We start from the raw sequence: 16,450 nt of genomic DNA on the forward strand, positions 1-16,450 counted from the left end.
AAAGGAACACATCCTCAAGTATTATCTTTTAGAATGAGAAAATGAAATTTGAAAGTTGGTTGTGTATTCACAAAGGAAGGCAAACTCTGAAGGATCAATAATTTATTAGCATAGAATATTAATGAAAGCCCAGGGTGTTGTCTTAACTTCTGTGTTGTAAAGAAAAGGTAGGGTCTGGCTGTGTCTATGTTGTATAATCAAAGTAGCCACGTGAACAGATTTTTAAAAATATACTGTGGGGGCAGCTAGGTGGCGCAGTGGATGAAGCACCAGCCCTGGATTCAGGAGTACCTGAGTTCAAATCTAGCCTCAGACACTTGACACTTACTAGCTGTGTGACTCTGGGCAAGTCACTTAACCCCCATTGCTCCCCCCCCCCCAAAAATTGAAAATATACTGTCTAGGGGGCAGCTAGGTGGCGTAGTGGATAAAGCACCGGCCCTGGATTCAGGAGGACCTGAGTTCAAATCCAACCTCAGACACTTGACACGAGCTGTGTGACCCTGGGGAAGTCACTTAACCCCAATTGCCTTACCAAAAAAAAAAATTTTATATATATATATATATATATATATATATATATATATATATATATATATATATATATATATACTGTCTGAAGCATAGCTTTCATAGAAGTAGCATTTGCAGCAATTGGAGGCCTACATAAATAAGGAGAGTCTTAAGGTACAGCGAGTTTTTGGGGAGGGGGAGCTCTTTGAAAGGTTTTGCTTGGGAGTTAGAAATTTGAAACTCATGCCACTAGGTAGAATAATGCCACAGACTATTTTCAGTGACTTCTGAAAAACTAGACTAACCCATTGATATGGCTAAGGAAATAAAGCCACAAATCACTGCAATGATCCACGAAAGCTTCACATATTGGGCTTTTCTTGTTTCTTTCAGCAGAACTTTCCACGGAGATGGGTGATTAGGGTTTGATTAAATTTGACATACTATTGTTTTCAAAATATCAATTGGCAAATATTTATTAAGCACCTACTAAGTGCAGCTAGGTGGCACAATGGCTAGAGTGCTGGGCCCAGAGTTGGGAAGACTCATCTTCCTGAGTTCAAATCTGGTCTCAGATACTTATTAGCTGATCAAGTCACTTAACCCTGTTTGCCTCAGTTTCCTCATCTGTAAAATGAGCTGGAGAAGGAAATGGCAAACCACTCAAGTACCCTTGCCAAGAAAACCACAAATGAGGTCATGAAGAGTCAGACATGACTGAAAACAACTTAACAACAAAGTTCCAGGTACTGCCTTGACCCTCAAATAATTTGCATCTTATCTAGGGAAGTATATGCATTTATAAGTCCCCAAATCAGGCTGTCTCAAAAGTTTTAGTGCAGTTTTAATCATGAAAACTATAGTAATACTTCTGGGACACTTTGTCCATACAAAGTAATTTGGTGGAGATGGTAGCTAGCAACTGGGAGGGTTCAGAGAGGACTTCTTGTAAGAGGTGGCACTTGAGGTGAACTTTGAAGGAAACTTATAGATGTCAAGAGGAGGTGGTGAGGATGGAGTGCATCCTAGGCAGGGGACTGAATAGACTTTTACTGGAACTTGACATGGCATTAAAGAAACCATTTAGAAAGAGCTGTGTCATGTGTATTTTTAGACTCTTTGTGTATGGCATTCCACGAGGGTCTCAAAAGGACAATGTGGTGGCCTCCACAGTCACTCAGAGAATTTTCCAGAGATGCCTCAGTTGACTTGCTGAGGTCAGTATGTCACTTAGAGAAAGTGTAATGGGGGGTAGAGGAGGGAGAGTACAACCCATAGAGTGTGGTTTCCCCAAGGCGAGCTAGTATGCTCTCACCTTCTTATTGAATTTTGGGCTCAAGTTGTCCATTTGTCCTGTCTATCCTAGCTCTGAGACATGCTATATAGAAGCTCTATTTTCATGTTACAGTCTGGCCAATTGACCTTCCTTAGCTACTTGTGGATGGTCAAGTCAAAAACTCTTTTGAAGGGTTATGGCTTTCTCTTTCCAGGAAGCTCTGCTGTCTTCCAGAACTGAATGCAACCAGGATGAGGTCATCTGCAAACAGGAGCATCTTGAGGACCCCAACTTACCCAGGGTCACACAGCTAGTCTTGAGTGATTTAGATGTGTGGAATGGAGACACTTGGTTGGAAACAAACACTATAAGGTGGCATTCTGCTCAATCTAGTCAAATGCTTTTTTCATAATCAACAAAGCCCAACTGGATCTTAGATCTTTGACATTTTCCCATCAATTGTGAAATGGTAAGTATTGTTGTCCATTGGAGAGCACTCACAAAGGTCTGCTTATTTCCTACCCTTACAACTGATGCCCTTGATTTAAAATTTAAAATTTAAAGTTTTTATATAGATGGGAAAATAGATATATAGATGGGAAAATAGATATGGAGATATATACTCTCAGTCACTTTTGTAAGGTATGAATAAAATGCCAGATTTTTCCAAGCCTTAAGTATCTCCTTCTTTAAACTGATCATTCAATATACCCTCCAAATAATATTACTTTCAAGTACAGATTTCTATATTTAATTAGTGCAATCTGGCTACTTTCCCTGTCTTTTTTTTTTTTTTGGCAGGGCAATTGGGGTTAAGTGACTTGCCCAGGGTCACATGGCTAATAAGTGTTAAGTGTCTGAGGTCGGATTTGAACTCAGGTACTCCTGAATACAGAGCCGATGCTCCATCCACTGTGCCACCTAGCTGCCCCCGGACTTAATCAATTTTTAAAATTATCTTATATTTATTTAATTTATTTTTTTAGTTACAGTTCAAGTTCTAAGTTGTCTCCCTCCCTTCCTTTCCAACCCCATAGTAAAGAAGGCCAACATTTGATACTATATATATGGAAATATACAACACATACTTGCATATATCATTTCTCTGGAGGTGGGTAGCATTTTCCTTCATGAATCCTCCATGGTCAATTTGAATGTTACTCAGAACAGCTTAGTCATTCACATTTACTCTTTAAACAGTATTGCTGTTACTGTATACAACATTTTCTTGGTCCTGCTCATTGCACTATGCATTATTTCATGCAAGTCTTTCCATGTTTTTCTAAAAAGCAACCTTCTCGTTATTTCTTACAGTAGTATTGCACCACAACTATATACCACAAGTTATTCAGTCATTCCCCATTTGATGGATTTCCCCTCAATTTCCAAGTCTTTGCCACCGCAAAGAGCTGCTATAAATATTTGAAAACACATAGGTTCTTTTCCTTTTTCTCTGAGAAGATTTAATCAATTTAAGGGAAGGATCTTGATTTCCTGAAACTAAGAGACTTAGCCTTTGGTGACTCAACTAAGAACAAGAATGCCTTTTTAGGGCAGCTAGATGGAGCAGTGAATAGAGCACCGGCCCTGGAGTCAGGAGGTCCTGAGTTTAAATCCGGCTTCAAACACTTAACACTTACTAGCTGTGTGACCCTAGGCAAGTCACTTAACCCTAATTGCCTCATCCAAAAAAAAAAAAAAAGAATGCCTTTTTTTAAAAATCCAGTTAAATGACTTAATCTTCCTGTATACCTTTGAGCAAAAAAGGGGAAACCTTGGAGGGAGTGGTCAAAGAGGAAGTAACTGGTTTCTGGGAAGCATTTCTTCAATATCACTATTGTTCACTGTAAATGAAAATTTTAAAACCATAAATCTAACATATACTTTTGTTTTACTCGGCTGTGGAATTTTATCTTTTATTTCATTACAGTAAGATGTAAGCGGTCCTATTTCATAGATCAGGTAGGATTCCAATAAACAGGAAGAATCTTTGAACAGTTGGACCTCTCTCCAAGTAGTAATGCTTAATAGACTTTGGCTAAAATGTAAAGAATGCGGGCAGCTAGGTGGTGCAGTGGATAAAGCACCAGCCCTGGATTCAGGAGGACCTGAGTTCAAATTCAATCTTAGACACTTGACACTTAGCAGCTGTGTGACCCTGGGCAAGTCACTTAACCCTCATTTCCCCATACAAACAAACAAACAAAAATGTAAAGAATGAAAATTTTCACCACAATTAAATGGTGTCAATTGGTGACTAGAAGCTTAACCTCTATAAGTTCTTGGGCATTCCATCGAATCATGTGGCTCTCTGAACAGGCAGATAAGTAAGTGGCAGATTCAGTCTCTGTACTCTTAATTCATCTGTCTTCTAGGGAAGATTGAGTTTACTATCATATTCTCTCTCTGTCTCTCTCTCTCATCTTTAATCTCTATCTACTTGCACTTTTCCTTTTTTCTCACAAACACGCCTGTTTCCCCCACTGTTAAAAAACAACAGGGGCAGCTGGGTGGCGCAGTGGATAGAGCACTGGCCCTGGATTCAGGAGGACCTGAGTTCAAATCCAGCCTCAGACCCTTGACACTTACTAGCTATTTGACCCTGGGCAAGTCATTTAACCCCAATTGCCTTACCAAAAACAAATAGACAAAAAAACAAAAACACCCCCAAACCTTCTTGATCCTATCATTCCTGCTAGCTAGTGATCATATTAAAATTCTTCTCTCACTTGATAAACTCTAAGTAAATGCCATTGACACTCAATGCAGCTCTCCTCCCCCTCTTAATTCTTTTCCAAATTCTCTGCCTTCTGGCTTCTGCTGCATATTGACTTAGAGCACAGCCCCCAAGGAAAGGAGATGTCTTGTGGAAGCCAAATACAGAGAAATGATAGCTAGAGGTTCATTTACATGTAATGCCATTAAATAGTGAGGGAGGTAGTGTATTTAACTAGACACAGGGAGAACTAAGTTCAAATCTCGCTTCAGACATTAGCTAGCTATATCAACTTGGGCAAATCATTTAGCTTCTTTTTGCCTCAGTTTTCTCATCTGTAAAACAGTGATCATAGTTGCATCTATTTCCCAAAATGTCATCCCCCAACGCCTTTCATTCTACTGCTTTCCCTCCATTGTTTATTTCCAATTTATCTTTCTTTGGGGTGGGGGGGGGGGAATGAGAGTTAAGTGACTCGCCCAGGGTCACACAGCTAGTGTCAAGTGTCTGAGGCTGGATTTGAACTCAGGTCCTCCTGAATCCAGGGCTGGCGCTTTATCCACTGCTCCACCTAGCTGCCCCATTTCCAATTTAATTTGTCTTAATCTTGTTTGTACATGGCAGGTTGTCTCCTCCATTAGACAGTGAATTTCTTGAGAGCAGAGACTTTTGCCTTTCTTTGTATCCCTAGTACTTATCAGGGCAGCTAGGTGGTACAGCGCATATAGCACCAGAACTAGTCAGGAAGACCCAAGTTCAAATTCAGCCTCAGACATTTGAGAGCTGTGTGACCCTGGGCCAATCACTCAACTCTCTTTGCCTCAGTTTCCTCATCTGTAAAATGAGCCGGAGAAAGAAATGGCAAACTACTCCAGTATCTTTGCCAAGAAAACCCTAAATGGGGTCACAAAGAGTTGGGCATGACTGAAAAACAACTGAACAACAACAAAGTGCTTAGTATGGTGCCCTGCACTTCACACTTCACACTTCAATGGCTGACTAAAATGAGATACGTAGAGTACTTTGAAAACCAAACGTGCTATATAAATGCCAGTATTATTATTATTATATGATGATGATGAGAAATTTGGAAGCTGGAATCTCTTTGGTTTGAATGCTATTTGATCTATAAATTAGAGCTAATATTTATTTAAAAAAATATTTGTCTAGGAGACGTAGGGTTCTTCCCATTAATGATTATCTTAAGTATTTAAACATGTCTGTTCCTCCTGGTCAAAAGTTAATTTGGTTTTGGTAAATAGTACAGCAGACATGAGAAAACTGGAAATACTATCAGAGGTAGACAAGTGATAAATTTGGTGATTTTTCCCCCTAAAAAATCTGTCCCCGGGGTCAGCTAGGTGGTGCAGTGGATAGAGCACCAGCATCAGAGTCAGGAGGACCTGAGTTCAAATCTGGCCTCAGACACTTAGCACTTACTAGCTGTGTGACCCTGGGCAAGTCACTTAACCCCAATTGCCTCACTAAAAAAAAAAAAAATAAAAAAAAAATCTGTCCCCTACTGCTGCAGTCTATTCAAATTACTTCCATTTCATTTTTAAAATTTTTTAATTTTTAAAAAATTACTTCCATTTTCTATTAAAGCTGTTTCTGATGGGGCTTCCATTAGCCCAGGCGATTTCCACAGACCTTTTTTGTCCTTGATGCTGAATATAACAAACTTTACAGGCAGAAGCCTGGCTCAGGAGAGTAAAGATCTAAATTTTTAAAATTTAGGCCAGGAATAGCCTGTCTAGAGTGGTTTCTCAGAAGTCCAACCAAGGGCATCCTGAAAATAGCCAAGCAATTTAGAGACAGAAGGCCTAGGCTGACTCTATGGTCAAGGAGGTGACCTTTTATTTTCTGTGGTTCTGGGGGATATTTTAAATTTTCTAGGAAAACACAGAGGATGAATATAACTATCTCCTGCTGAGTGCTAAAGCTTCTATTTGGGAAGTCCTATTTATCTATGAGAAGCTGGGTTTTCAGCAGCTGCTGTGAATAAAAAGCGAGTGCCCTAAAAAATCAATGTGGAACAGGAAATGAGGTTGTTGGTGTCCATTCTGATCCCAAACTTTGAGAAATCGTGCAGTATCCAGTTGGCACAACGTGCCACCCGTAAGTAATTGTGGTTAAGAGTGAAAGGAGGGGCAGCTAGGTGGCGCAATGGATAGAGCACTGGCCCTGGATTCAGGAGGACCTGAGTTCAAATTTGGCCTCAGACACTTGACACTTACTAGCTGTGTGACCCTGGGCAAGTCACTTAATCCCAAATGCCTCGCCAAAAAGAAAAAAGAAAAAAAAACTAAAGGAAACATTTTTTCTTTCTATTCACATATATAATTTTTTCAAATAGCCAGTAAGTTGTTGGGATGTAAGTACTTATTTAGTTGTTGGAACTGACTACTTAATAAATAGAACTGTTAGGTATTTCTTTTGGCCTAAGGATACTATGAAAAAATGCAAAGGATAATTGCAGTAGCTCAAAAGAAATGTGAGATATACAAATTTAGAGGCATCCCCAGTCTAAATGTTCAACTGGACTATGTGTGGCTGACTTGTGGTAGAGCCTTCCAAGCTTATATTGGTCTGATCACCCACAGTTAGACGCACTGTACCTCGATCCCGACATAGTGATGTCACTTTGGTCCTCTTCAAGAATGAAGGATGGGGGCAGCTAGGTGGCACAGTGGATAAAGCATCAGCCTTGGATTCAGGAGAACCCGAGTTCAAATCCAGCCTCAGACACTTGACAACTTACTAGCTGTGTGACCCTGGGCAAGTCACTTAACCCCAATTGCCTCACTAAAAAATAAATAAATAAACAAACAAACAAATAAATAAATAAAGACAGTCCCTGCTCTCAAGGAGCTGATAATTTAATAGGGGAGATGAGAATTAAACCAATATGTACACAACAACCTATATACAGGACAAATAGGAAATAATGAACAAAGAAAAAACACTAGAATGAAGTAACTGCCAAAAGATTTTGTAAGCAGATGCTGGTTTTTTGTTTTTGTTTTGTTTTTTGGCTATTCCCAATGGGAGAGACTCTCCAATGGGCTGAGATTCCAATGGGTCAGAGCAAGCTCTGGGTTCCAGGATTTTTTTTTTTTTGTGGGGCAATGGGGGTTAAGTGACTTGCACAGGGGCACACAGCTAGTAAGTGTCAAGTGTCTGAGGCCGGATTTGAACTCAGGTCCTCCTGAATCAAGGGCTGGTGCTCTATCCACTGCGCCACCTAGCTGCCCCCTCCAGGATTTCTTGAATGACCACAAGTGGTCTATAGAGGATGACGTCACTCATCAATATTGGCCCACTGAGCTACACAATGAATTAGGAATCCCTTCTGACCAATGGTCATGGAGATTATTCCTGGAGATCCTCATTTTGGGAATATAACCACTCATAATGTGTCTCTCATAACTATATATATATTTTTTGTAGGGCAATTGAGGTTAAATGACTTGCCCAGGGTCACACAACTAGTAAGTGTGAGGTGTCTGAGACTGGATTTGAACTCAGGTCCTCCTGAATCCAGGGCCGGTGTGCCACCTAGCTGCCCTCATAACTATACTTCTATTAGGGGAATCTGGGCCCTGACTTACAGAGGCCTAAAGGGACCCTGGGGAAGATTCATGAGAGGTTAACAATGCTCTGTAATATGTTGGGGCTTGATGCCCCAAGAAAGTCCAGTTGATTCATAGGAAATGTTATTCTTGAAATAACACCAGACATTTGGTATGGAAGAGGAAATCAGAGAACTCTCCGCCATTCAGTTGGAAAGTACACAGGGATCAGAGATTAGTGTGTAGTTGATAAAAGTTACTAATTTGGACAAAGACTAAGAAGGACAGTCCTCAGGTGAAATTGATAGCTGTCATGGAACAATCAGGACAGTGATTCAGAACATCCATGTTGTAATAGCTATAACTGGCCAGATGACTAGAATGATCATCATGCTCCCATTTCTTTGTCCTTTGATAAGACCACCCAATGCTAGGTGGTTTCACTGATCTCTTAGCCTTCTGGCTTCTTGAAGGGGTGAATCTGAAGTCAGGAAGACTTGATTAAGTTCAAGCTCTGCTTTCGACACTTACTCACTGTGTGACCTTGGACAAGTCACTTCCCCTAGATCTCGGTTTCCTCATTTATAAACTAGGGATAGTTGTTGTTCAGTCATTTCAGTCTTGACCAACTCTCTGTGACCCCATTTGGGGTTTTCTTGGCAGAGATACTGGAGTGGTTTGCCCTTTCCTTCTCCTGCTCATTTTACAGATGAGGAGCTGAGGCAAACAGGATTAAGTGACTTGCTCAGAGTCATACAGCTAGTTAGTGTCTGAGGCCAGATTTGAACTCATGAAGAATAGTCTCCCTGATTCCAAGCCTAGTGCTCCATCCCCTGAACAACCTAGCTGCCTGAATCATTCATTAAGCAAAAGTAAAGCCTGGTCTCCCAGATAAAAAAGGAAGTTAACAAGCATCTATTAAGCACCTACTATGTGCTAGGCATTGATCTAAGTGGTTTACAAAGGTTATCTCATTTGATTCTCACAACCACCCTAAGAGGTAGGTGATACCTACCCATGATGCCCATTTCACAGATGAGGAAACTGAGAGACAGGGGTTAAGTGATTTGCCCAGGGGTCACACAGCTGACTCCAGGCCCTGCACTCTATGCACTATGACACCACCTAACTGCTATGTTTTTAAACTACCTTCCAGCAAGTGCATCGTGTTAAAGGCCATAGAGATGTCAGACTTAAAAGCCCCCAAACTTTGGTTAAACTACATTAAAATGCAATTGGGAAATCTTAACAGAATAATAAAAATCCAGTACAACATAGATAATGCTACTTTGTGATTTTCTAAGTCAATATGCAGTGTAAGGTGCATTGAATTTGGAATTAAAGCACCTGAGTTCAAATTCTAGCTTTGAAACTTGCTGGTAGATTAAAACAACTCTGAGGTATCACCTCATGCCTATCAGAGGGGCAAATATAATAAAAATGGAAAATATTGGCAGATGGAGGGGATGTTGGAAAGCTGGGACACTAGTCTACATTTGGTGGAGTTGTGAACTGATCCAACCATTCTGGAGAGCAATTTGGAACTATGCCCAAAGGGGTATGGGACTGTACATACCCTTTGACCCAGCAATACTACCACTAGGTTTATATCCCAAAGACATCTCCCAAAAGAGAAAAATACCTATTTGTACAAAAATATTTATCGCAGCTCTTTTTGTGGTGGCTAAGAATTGGAAATGAAAGGAATGCCCATCAATTGAGTAATGGCTAAACAAGCTGTGGTATGTGATGATGATGGAATATTATTGTGCTATAAGAAATGACAAGCAGGATGATTTCAGAAAGGCCTGGAAAGACTTGTATGACCTGATGTATAGTGAAGTGAGCAGAACCAGGAGAACGTTTTGCGCAGTGACAGCAATATTGTTTGATGAAGAACTATGAATAACAACTATTCTCAGCAAGACAAATGATCCAAGACAATCCCAAAGGACTAATGATAAAGCATACTATCCACCTCCAAAGAAAGAACTGATATTTATTGCACACGGACTGAAGCATGCTATTTTTCACTTTCATTTTTTTTCTTTTATTCAAGTTTTCTTATATAAAAAGACTGATATGGTAATGTTTTACATAATTGTACATGTATAACCTAAAAAAAGAAAGAAAGAAATTTGCTGGTGGCAAAAACTGACTTTACCTCTTTGAACTCAGTTTCTCTATCTGTCAAATGAAAGGGTTGGTGTAGGTGACACTGAGAACTCTATGATCCTATTCCCAACACCCAGTTCAAAACTGCATAACAAAGACAGAACAGAATGAAAGACCACACCTCCCCCCGCCTCCCCCAAAGCAAACCTATCCAGACCTCTCAGTCCACTGGAGGTAGGGTGTGGGGAGGTTCCATTAGCATTCTTAAGCTTCTTCCTAGACACTCAGAGATACAGGAAAAGCAAATGGTTGGCTGCCATTTTTAAATAAGCACAAATCTAGTGGTTATGTTGGAAATAAAGGTAAGGTGGAAGAACAACTAGTACGAGGCAGGAGGGAAAAGCAGAAAGGAAAGTACCTGAAAGTTACCGAGTAATGTCATTCCAAAGGAAGCCAGGCACAAGGCCACCAAGCCACTCACGTTTAGCCATTGGTTTAAAACTTTGGGTTTCAACTGTATGAATCGGAGAACAGCTACCACCAAGGCTAAAAATCAAAAACACACACAACACAAAATAAAATGTAACAAGCGACAATAGCATACTTTTCTTCACACCATGTGTACAGTAATGTCCATTGACATTGAGAATTGAGAAATTTTCCTTTTGGTGCTTGAATCAATAATCTACCTTTGGGGAATCCAATTGTACCTCAAGTAGATAATGATGACATAGGTAGTTTGTGCCTTGCAGGAAAGAGAGAACAGCAAGATAATGTCCTTGGCGTTCTCAAAAAACAAGGTCAGTGCAGGACAGAGAGGCTTAGGAGATATTTGTCATTGTGAAAAACTTAACACTGTGCTTTACTTGCAGTTTAAAAACTGAGTTCAAATTCTACTTTTACCATTTCCTACTTGTATGACCTTGAGCAAGTTACTTACATTTTGGTCCTGTAGATGGTTGACATTTTGTGTGTGTGTGTGTGAGGCAATTGGGGTTAAGTGACTTGCCCAGGGTCATACAGTTAGTAAGTGTTAAGTGTCTGAGGCAGGATTTGAACTCAGGTCCTCCTGAATCCAGGGCTGGTGCTCTATCCACTGTACCACCTAGCTGCCCCAGTTGGCATTTTTAATATGTTAAATTTAATACATTTTAAATGTTATGAAGGGGCAACTAGGTGGCGCACTGGCTAAAGCACCGGCCCTGGATTCAGGAGGACCTGAGTTCAAATCCGGCCTCAGACACTTGACACTTACTAGCTGTGTGACCCTGGGCAAGTCACTTTTAACCCTCATTGCCCCACAAAAAAAGAAAAAATTTTAAAAAAAAATAAAATGTTATGAAAGTAGAGGGGAAAAGTGATAGATTAGGATTGTAAAGAGTCATGGTCAAGTCTTTTCCCTATATTTGTCTTTCCCATAAAACACTCACAGAACTCTGTCATGAGCCCTTTTCTTTCCTTCCTCTGTACTATTTCACCTGATATCATCAACTTCTGTGGATTCAACTATCAACTCTAGGCAGATGATTCTCAGCATTGATTTATCCTTCCCTAAACCAGGTGGCACAGTAGATAGAGTGCTGGGCCTAGAGTCAGAAAGACTCATCTTCCTGAGTTCAACTCTGGCCTCAGACATTTACTAGCTGTGTGACCCTGGGTAAGTCACTTACCCTGTTTGCCTCAGTTTCCTCATCTGTAAAATGAGCTGGAGAAGGAAATGGCAAACCACTCCAGTATCTTTGTCATGAAAGCCCAAAATGGGGTTATGGAGAGTTGGACACAACTGAACAACAAAAACAGAAACCTCTCTCTTAACCTCCAGTCTCACATCTTGAACTGCCCTTTGGAAATCTGAAACTGGATGTCTCATAGACTTATCAAGCTGAGAATGTCCAAAATGAAACATTATCTTTCCCTTCCAAACCCTTTCCTCTTTTTAAACTTCCCTATTACTGTTGAGGGCACCACCATCCTCCCACTCACCCAAGCTCAAAAACTAGGTGCCACCCTCCTCTTCACTCTCTCACCTCCCATATCCAATCTGTTATGTCAATTAGACCTCCATAACATCAGTTGCACATGCCTTCTTCTCCCCTCCAACACTGGTAGCATCCTGGGGCAGGCTCTCATCACCCCATGCTTGGACTACTGGTGTTGCCTACTGATGGGTCTGCCACAAATCTGTCCTGACTTCAGTCTATCCTTCACTCAGCGTTCTGTGATCTTCCTAAAGAGCAGCTCTGACCAGGTCACCCCCTTATTCAATCAACTTCAATGGCTCCCTATTACATCGAGGACCAAATAGGAAATCCTCTTGTATATACATATAGAAAGATAGTAATATAAAGCATAATAAATGCTTGTTGACCTGATTTGATTTCAATAATCTTTGCCAGTGAAGAAAAATACTCAGGGAAGTACTGACATTTCAAGGCTGGGGACATCGTCTTTCTAGAAACCTCAAAGCGGAGAAGTGGGGTTGTGGCCCTGACTGATGCCTAGCAGGGAACACCTTATTATGAGCAGTACCTTCCCTTCCCTGACCCTGTGTGGCACGACTCAGCTATATTGTGGTTCTAATTCTGTTCCCCATCTCAGCACCACAGCCTGCAGCGAGATGCACTTTGTGACAGAATTCCAGCTGGGTTGGGGTCATGGCCTTGTCTTTCAAAGCAAGTTTTCTTGTTCAAGGGAGCAGGGCCACTGTGTTAATCCAGGCAAACAACAAAGCCATGGGCGGCTAGGGAGGAGTTCCTCAGACACTGAATTCTGGCTTTAGCTAGCAATTCCTATATGAATGCAATGAAAGCCCGAATCAAAGTGATACCTGTACAGTGTCTAAATCGATTTGGGCCTTAACTGGACTCAGTATTGGTGGTTTATAAAGACATGGTTGGCATTCCTCTTCAAAGGCTGACCTCTCTGGGTATGTGCAAGTTTCACAGGAAACAAAGGCACGAGAAATTCCTGCCAAATTGACCCTAATTATGTGTCCAGTGGAGTCCTAACCAAGGTGGAGAGGCAGAGGCTTTGTCGCACAGGCACCGAAATTTGGAGAGCGTTAATTACCATTCTGCATTGAAAACCCCCCACCTACTTAGTAGGAATAATTACTTAAAATAAGAACCTTCTCTAAAAGAAAAAGAGCCAGCAATTTTTGTTTTAACTTTTAGGTCTAATGTTACATTTTAAAAGAAATGAAAAGACAGATCTTTCCCATTTTGCTTTTGTTGCTCAGAAAAATCAAATACCCCCTCCCCCTTCATATCATCTGCATCAGAGGAATACTTATTATAAATTCTTCCATCAGCAGTTCTTTTCCAGTCTCTGGCCAAATTCTCATTTCACTACTTATCCATCTGTAATTTCTATTTATGAATGCGATAGGACACAGCAACCCATTCTATTTGGGGTAAAAGTTGGGTGGGAGTGAAGTGACAATATTTAGGTAAGAAATAATAAAGTTTTAGTCTTAACTCCTCATAGCCACTCTAAGGCATAGAATCATATGCCTTAGCAGACAGGATGTTTAGAAATGTCTTATGGCTTCAATGTTTAAGCGAGATAGGAGCCTGTTGGAATTGTTAATTTTGAAAGGTAGGAAGAAAGGTGGGAAGGAAGGAGGGAGGAAAAGAAAGAGGGAGGGAGGGAAGGAAGGAAAGAGGGAAGAAATAAAGGAAGAAAGAGAGGAATGAAAGAGAAACAGAAGGAGGAAGAAGGGAAGAAAGGAAGAAGGAAAAGAGGAAGGGAGGGAAGGAAGGAAAGAAGGGGAAAAACATGTATTAAGTGCCTACTATGTGCCAGACTTTACAAATATCTCATTTGATCCTCACAACAATCCTGGACAGTAGGTGCTATTATTCCTCCATTTTACAGTTGAGGAAACTGAGGCAGAGATTAAATGACTTGCCTGGGGTCACAAAAGTAGTGTTTGAAGTTGGATTTGAACTCAGGTTTCCAGACTCCAGGAAGGAAAACCACTAAGTATTTAATCTTTGCTTAAGCTAGAAGGTAGAAGCAAATAAACACTGTCCAGATTGATTTGTAAATGGCCTGCTATATCAAAAGCAGTCAGCCTGATGCACTGACCTGGTGATTTGTTGTTTGTTGTAGTAATCAGTAATGCCAGCTTTAGCCTGATATAGTAGGAGCACTGGGCTCTGGTGTTAGAGGACCAAGGTTCTAATCCTGTCTGACATGGGACTTGGGAGATACCGAGGAATTAAAGAGCTTTTTATTTTTAAATTTTTTTTTTAAGTGAGGCAATTGAGGTTAAGTGACTTGCCTAGAGTCACACAGCTAGTAAGTGTTAAGTGTCTGAGGCCGGATTTGAACTCAGGTCCTCCTAAATCCAGGGCCGGTGCTCTATCCACTGAGCCACCTAGCTGCCCCCCCCCCCCCCACCATGATTTAAAAAATAAGACAGTAGGGACAGCTAGGTGGCGCAGTGGATAGAGCACCGGCCCTGGATTTAGGAGGACCTGAGTTCAAATCCGGCCTCAGACACTTAACACTTACTAGCTGTGTGACTCTAGGCAAGTCACTTAACCTCAATTGCCTCACTAAAAATAAACAAAAAAATAAAAAAAAATAAGACAGTAAAGAAAAATGGAAAACACTGAGAATATGGGACCTATTTTTAAGACTATGGAAAGAACAGTTTTTGGTTCCAACACACTGACTAGTATCCTTGTACCTGAGTAGGGGTAAGGCAGCACCTATAAATGTCCAGCATTGGGATTTGTGTTCAGTGGGACCACTTTATGAAGTAGGGGGAAGTTCGTTTATCATCAAAAAGAGCATTGGCCTTAGAGTTGGAAAGAAGGAAGGGAAGGAGGGAGAGAGTGAGGAAGGGAGGGAAGAAGGGAAGGAAGAAGGAAGGAAAGGAGAGAGGAAGGAAAAAAAGAGAAGGAGGAAGAAGGAAAGAAGGAAGGAAGCAAGGAAACAGGTTAAACACCTACTAAGTGCCAGACTCGGTGCTAAGTGCTTTACAAATAGTACCTCATTTGATCCTCGCAACAATCCTGGGAGGTAGATGCTGTTATTATCCTAATAGATATTTACAACAATAGATTAATATAATAACAACACTGTGGAAGGTATAATGGGAGCCTGGCTTAAGGAATGAGCTATGTCACTCAAGTCTTTTTTTTGTGTGTGTGAGGCAATTGAGGTAAAGTGACTTGCCGAGGGTCACACAGCTAGTAAGTGTTAAGTGTCTGAGGTCAGATTTGAACTCAGGTACTCCTGACTCCAGGGCCGGTGCTCTATCCACTGCGCCACCTAGCTGCTACTCAAGTCTTAAGATTAGGAGGGGAGCCCAGGAGGCTCATGCAGTCAGACCTTGGGCTGGTTGTCCTGCAAGGTTCAGCGTTTGACTTCTGTTTTTTTGTTTGTTTGTTTTGTTTTGTTTTTTGTTTTTTTTGTGAGGCAATTGGGGTTAAGTGATTTGCCCAGGGTCACACAGCTAGTAAGTGTTAAGTGTCTGAGGCCGCATTTGAACTCAGGTACTCCTGAATCCAGGGTCGGTGCTCTATCCACTGCGCCATCTAGCTGCCCCCAGTGTTTGACTTCTAGCTAAGCATTTTGGGAGTCGTAGTTCACCACCCTGGGGAAGAAATGGGGAGATTCACAAAGGTCTCTCTGGGTTGGCTGAGTTGTGGCGGTCAGCTAGGTTGATCACAGTTATGGACCAAGCTTGGATGCTGCCGGCTGCAAAAGTTTCTCTCTTTGAACAAAGGAATTTTGATTGTTTTGCCAGGGGGTGTCTGCCCTTTTGAGACCTCAACAGCTCCGGACATTTTTCTCCCCTCGATCTCCCCCCTCCCTAGGTTTGACTATCTGGCCTCAATTTATGACTCTGTCTTTCCTATACTCTGTCATTCCTTTAAAATGACTTTACCTTTTCTTCACATAAAACCTACATCTGGCCGGGAAGTCATTGGCTATTTGACCATGCGGATTTGCTGGGAAATTTCCCTTACCAGCGTGGTAGTCACAGGCTTCCTGGGGGCTTGAAGAGTGGGTATAATTTTATTAATCACTCTTAATTTCTCAATAAGCAGAGTTTAAACGGAATTTGGGGTTTGGTTCGCCTCTAAACCAAGGTAGAGGTGCCTGCTGTTGTGACAAGGTGTGCCTGTCTCCACCTTCCCCAGCCTCCACTCCAGTGAAAGGCTGGGAGGGGTAGGGGAGGAAAGCCGGGGGGATGGGGGTGGATTAGGAGGAAGAAGGTGGAGGGTACAAGGGCAAGCCCTC

At 41.3% G+C, this 16,450-nt stretch overlaps 1 protein-coding gene across 3 annotated transcripts in view; it reads right to left on the reverse strand.

The window, feature by feature from the left end:
- Positions 1-16,450, reverse strand: part of TMEM150C (transmembrane protein 150C) — a 60,996-nt gene that overhangs the window by 6,088 nt on the left and 38,458 nt on the right. For all 3 annotated transcript variants that reach the window (XM_043973093.1, XM_043973094.1, XM_043973092.1), the window contains exon 6: positions 10,611-10,738. In XM_043973093.1, coding sequence (XP_043829028.1) covers positions 10,611-10,738 — 128 coding nt within the window. The remainder of the gene's footprint in view (positions 1-10,610; positions 10,739-16,450) is intronic.

The sequence above is a fragment of the Dromiciops gliroides genome, chromosome 6 (assembly GCF_019393635.1).
Source record: "Dromiciops gliroides isolate mDroGli1 chromosome 6, mDroGli1.pri, whole genome shotgun sequence".
Lineage (NCBI taxonomy): Eukaryota > Metazoa > Chordata > Mammalia > Microbiotheria > Microbiotheriidae > Dromiciops > Dromiciops gliroides.